This window comes from Rutidosis leptorrhynchoides, chromosome 3, assembly GCF_046630445.1.
Source record: "Rutidosis leptorrhynchoides isolate AG116_Rl617_1_P2 chromosome 3, CSIRO_AGI_Rlap_v1, whole genome shotgun sequence".
Lineage (NCBI taxonomy): Eukaryota > Viridiplantae > Streptophyta > Magnoliopsida > Asterales > Asteraceae > Rutidosis > Rutidosis leptorrhynchoides.
The window spans coordinates 49,172,407-49,177,692 of record NC_092335.1 but is presented as its reverse complement, the minus strand read 5'-3'; the positions used below and the strand labels follow the sequence as shown (position 1 = coordinate 49,177,692).

At 36.4% G+C, this 5,286-nt stretch overlaps 1 protein-coding gene across 2 annotated transcripts; it reads right to left on the bottom strand.

Moving 5' to 3' along the window:
• Positions 1 to 1,500: 1,500 nt before the first annotated feature.
• On the bottom strand, positions 1,501 to 5,070 carry LOC139896075 (protein IQ-DOMAIN 2-like). Of its 2 annotated transcripts, XM_071878656.1 has the most exons (7): positions 5,017 to 5,070; positions 4,844 to 4,899; positions 3,645 to 3,744; positions 3,244 to 3,561; positions 2,921 to 3,142; positions 2,689 to 2,808; positions 1,501 to 2,397 (listed from the first exon to the last, which is right to left on the bottom strand). In XM_071878656.1, the coding sequence occupies exons 3-7, from the start codon at positions 3,717 to 3,719 to the stop codon at positions 1,750 to 1,752; spliced, it is 1,383 nt and encodes a 460-aa protein (XP_071734757.1). In that variant the 5' UTR covers positions 3,720 to 3,744; positions 4,844 to 4,899; positions 5,017 to 5,070; the 3' UTR covers positions 1,501 to 1,749. The 2 variants fall into 2 exon arrangements, with proteins under 2 accessions (XP_071734757.1, XP_071734756.1); XM_071878655.1 differs by lacking the exon at positions 5,017 to 5,070 and having other exon boundaries at positions 4,844 to 5,008.
• Between the last annotated feature and the right edge of the window lie 216 nt (positions 5,071 to 5,286).

Sequence of the window (5,286 nt, the reverse complement as noted above, 5' to 3'; positions counted from 1 at the left end):
GCGATTCAGGTTTCTCGATTATGATCAAAATTTCCCGATGATGAATCGGTCAGATCGGGACCTAGATTCCTCGTTCCTGATTAAGTCGCGACCAGATCATGATTGAGTCACTCTCATTCATCGCACAACAAATCTGGTCGCTCTTTACGACGTGTGGGTCAAGACCTGTTCGTGGCGTAGATTTATTGATCATGACGTGGTCGAGACATATCATGGCCGCACAATGTGCACTGCACACCGCAAATAGTAATGCAAATAGTAAACGGGTTCGCAATCATGACTCGCACGTTGCGTAATGCACATTGCACTCCGCAAATGGTGACCATGTTCGTGGTGTGTGTTGTGTGATGACCGAACAACGGCTCGTGACCGAGAATTCTAGATCGCGATTAGATTAATACCAAATCATGACCAAGAAATTTAATCTGTTACCATATTTTGACCGGGTCATGACCGAGAATCCCCACTCGCCGTACAACACACATGTGCAGTGGGCGAACGAGTAGGGTATTTTTCAAAAATTTGTAGAGGCAAATTGTCATAAAAGTTTTATACTCCGTAAATGGTATCATGGTTACTTTCCGATTTTAATTTGGCATGTATAGCAAAGTCCCCCTCGGGTGATCTCAATCGATGTCCCAAAAAAAAAAAAAAAAAAAAAAATGAAATGGTTAGTGATATATCCATTTTTTATTTTGATATATCAACTTATTTTTTTGCATAAGGTACTTGTACAATATATATACCGAAGCATGCTATAAGTGGATTTTTCATAACTAGAGTTTCAATATTGAAGCCCTATGAATCGATTGCTTAATGCTTACCATCATATGATTGATGTGTTTATTTAACCCAAAACGAAAGTGACTATCTTTTTCTTCAAATGGTGGGAGTGCAATAGTGCATGATCAAAATGAACTATCAACTACTTAAATATACAAAACAAAATTTTGTTCATGTGACGTTACTAAACCTTTGCTTTCTTTTGAATGGAAGCAACTAGTGATTATTTTTCGTGCTTTTCAAATCTTGATATCTACTCAACCTTCAACGGGTCTATCAAAGTATTATCTATACAACTATACAATTTTCTATACTACCACACTCATTTTTTTTAACCAAATGACATATCAAAAAACATGACATGCACTTATAACAATTAAATAAATAATTAATAAACTAAAACTAAAAGGAACTTGCATAAAAAAAAATATGTGAGACGAGTCCAATAACGAAAATATAACCCGTCAAATATCACAAGAAAATAAGAAATTGAATAGAAAACTGCTAAGAAGATAGGTTTTGTTTGTTTTTTAGTCTGCGGATCTTATGTAGTACCGCCGCAGACATTTTTTTACCACAGACTGTTTGCTAATTTAAAGACATAAAATAAAATAATGTATTATTCTGTCGGCAAACTTATAGACTTAAAAATATGTTTCTAAGTGTTGCAGACATAATTAATTTATTTAGCAGACATATACATTCAAAGTAATCAAAGAAATCATGACAAATAATATTCATTCTGAAATGCACACGAGAAAGAATTCATTGTAACACACCTTAGAACCTTTCACCCCACAATCAATCAAATAAATTAAAATCACAACAGATAAATTTTGTTTTTTCTTTCCAGCCCCCTTTACTTTTTATCTTCTTAATTTAGATCTTTATACTGTAAGTAATAGCTTTTACTAAATAATACGGAGTGCACAATATTTTCTTGTCTCACTTGGATAAAGTATTCACTCAGCTCACCACACCAGCACTCACATTCTGCTCCACACCGATGCTAACGCTGCTTCCAACCTTGGGTGGGCCCGAATGACGTCTGGGCCTAGCTGGAGAAGCTGGAAAAGAAAGCCGTTTCTTTGCATTCAACCCTTTTTCAAGAGTGATCCCATCATTGATATCCGTTGGGCCCAGTGGGCTCTGTCCACGTGTCTTGGCCTTTGCTGACTTGGTAGGTGCCATGTAACTAGGGACCGATGGTGAGCTAGCCAAACTCTCATCATCTCTAACCGAAGACCCTGCAACGCTATGCCTTCTATTCTTTTCAGACTGCATACTGAAAACACTCTTCGAGTCCTCATCTGGGCTCGGCCCAAACCCTCTTGGGCTTTGGGAAGATTTCAATTTCCGTGAATCGACAGGGACACCTGTCTTTGCTTGCGGGGTTGTAGGTGTGGAGTTGAGTTGGTGACGAGCATACGACTTGGCAATTTCGTTTCCTGTAATGTTGATAACGCTTCTAACGGATGCATGATCGTCTTTTTCACCCCGTGGGTCCCATGGACGGGCTGCCATGTATCTTTCTAACCAACTCCAACCCCATTGTGGATTTGTTGGGTCCATGAAAAGCAAGTTCGTTGTCCTCGATGACTTCTTCCATGGTTGCTGTTACAAAAACTATATCATTTGTATTGTTGTTGGCATTACTTTAACAATTTTGCTAATGACAGCCTGCAACCCTTAGGCTATCGTTAACGCACTTCAAACACTCGTACATAACAGTTACTTATAAATATAGTGGTGGAGGCTATATGAATGTACAACTGTTCAAAGCGTGTTAACGCGTGTTAACGACATCCCTCAGGGTTGACGTTGGCAAATCCATACTTTAAATACGGAGTAGTTGATAAGTGTGCGTGAAGAAGTGTGGCCAATAAATAGAAGACAAATATTCACCTGATGAGAAAACGAATACGCCATCGCTCTTTCTCTTCTCATCGTAGCCTCGTATTTACTAAGTAGCTTCGCTTCGATCTCTTCTTTCGACTGCAAGCTGGCATTCCATTCATCTCCCATCTATTTTGAGTTTATAATCAAACAAAATGTAGTCATGAAACATGCAAAGTACTCCCCGAGTTGCCGATAGCCGCAAAGTACAAATGTTATAAAATGAAAGGTGAAAACAAACCTGCAAGCTTTCGATTTCTTTAGCCTGTTTTAGAAGGAGCTGTTTTTGAAGTGCCTGATTCTCCTCTGACATCCGGATCCTTCTAGAATTGATTTGCGACTGCACGCGAGATAAGTTTTGCATGCATTTGAGTGTGCTTGTCGTTTGTCGTTTAACAGCAGACCCTTCGACCAGAGTCTTCAATCTCACAAGCCCTCTTAACGCTCTCAACGCCCTCCTTGCCTGCAAACATGAATCAATTCATTAACTTTGGAAGCAAACAAATTTGATGTGCACGAAAACAGGTTGAATATGAAATGAATTCGTATGCTAGATTAACATACCAAGTACCCACGAAAAGCGGTTTGAATTTTGATAGCAGCTACTTCCTCTTTTGATTTCCCAGAATACCTATTCAACTCAGCGATTCTGACGGACTCAGCAGCAGCCTGAGCGGCTGCCGCTGCAGCTGCAGCCGCTTGTGCTGCAGCAGCGGCAGCAACTGCAACGGAATAAGCATGTTTTGCCTGTTCATCCTCCACCTCGATAGAATCCACTTCTTCTTGTGGAGGAATCTGATAAGAATTAATGGTTGGCTCTACAACTGGAACAACGGGTGGTTCTAACGGTCTTCCATCCGTGTACGCTTTCTGCTTTAATTTCTAGAATTGTATAATAAAACATAGCAGATTAAACATAGTTTTGACTTTAAAATAATAATGATCCAGTCATACTAGCGTCAAACCTGGCTTTTCTTCTCTTTGGAGCTCGGGCTCAAAGCCTTTTTAATGGAAGACATCCATTGATTTTTCTTCCCCATTACTGTATCATGCACCGATTAGTCTCTACATCATCAAATTCAAGAGAAACTTAGTTATTAGACGCCCAAGATATAAACATCTAAGGTGAACCCTTTCACTTATTAACTCAAATTGATAAGAATATGACTTTAACAAGAAGATTGTGTTTATTATCAAATGTGTTTTGATTAATGTTAATTAAAGAGTCATTAATTGACATCAGTATAATGTACAAATTTAATTAAAGTGATGCCACTTGACATAAATATCAAAATGCTCGGTTGCCCTTGGATTAGTCGGCTCGTAAAGCGGGTCAGATACCAGATTAATCAAAAAGAAGAGACTAGACATGATCATATTTGTCAAACACTTGGTCTCTCTTTGTTAACGTAATAGTCAAAATGATGCCTAGTACATATGGATTTCATTTACACTGAAAGGGTCCTAGATAATATACTTTTACACTAGATTTATTGAAGTGAATGTTATTCAACAATCCAGTAACATGTTTGTACTTTTTAGAAACGTAACATTTGTGGTCTGCATACCATTTTGTATTTTTTTGACGATTAATGAAATCATATCATTCTATTCGGATCATTTTTAAAAAGATAAACATTCAATCCCTTTAACTTTGAAGATCAACAAACAATGCATTCTTTATTGGACCCAGTATGTAGTTCTATCACAAAGTATTAGTATTGTAAAGAAGTCAAACCCTAAATCAAATCTTATCATTGATCAAATTCATAAACTTCACGAAAACACAATAATATAACATATTATAACATATAACATAATTTTAACAAAAAAAATGATGGATAAACTAATAAAAAGATTAAAACTTTTTTTAAGATACAAGATCCAACAAAATATACAACACTGGTGCTAATTGATCGATAATTTCAACAAATTCAATCAAAATCACCATAAAGATACAAACTTGAGCTCAATTTACGACTTACATTTCAACGAATTAACAGGATTCGAACAATCAAGCAATGCCCCGATGATAATTAAAGAAAAAAAATTAAGAAATTGACTAAAATGGCATAAAGAACGTTGTTTAAGATAATTATAACAAAGCCACATCTAAAACTGTGATTCTGAGCTTCAAAACATAGAGAATTTGACAAAATCTTACCACTGAATGAATCTTGATTGGACTTTAAGGGCGGCTTGTTCTTATTCTTGTTGTACCTGTGTGTATTGCAGTGTTATTAGAATGATATGATTTTGGGCAACAATACAGCACAAATCCAACAATAAAAAAGAAGAAGGTGAACGAACAGGTTGTGAAAAAGATAGAAAACCAACCAGATCTTAGGTAAGAGATTGAAGGGTTCAAAGATATTGAAGAGAAGAATAAAGTAACAGCTGGGTTTTGCTTGGGTAGACCCCACTTGTTTGGGTTGGAGCAGATCAGCTTTCTGAAGTTTTATTTGTTTTTTGATTATTATTAGTGTTAGTGTAATGTAATTAATTAATTAATTAATAATTAGATATTATAATAATTTAATTGTTTTCCTAGGAGTGATCATCCATTGTAAAATGTTTATATTTTGACTTATTTTTTAAAAGAAATAT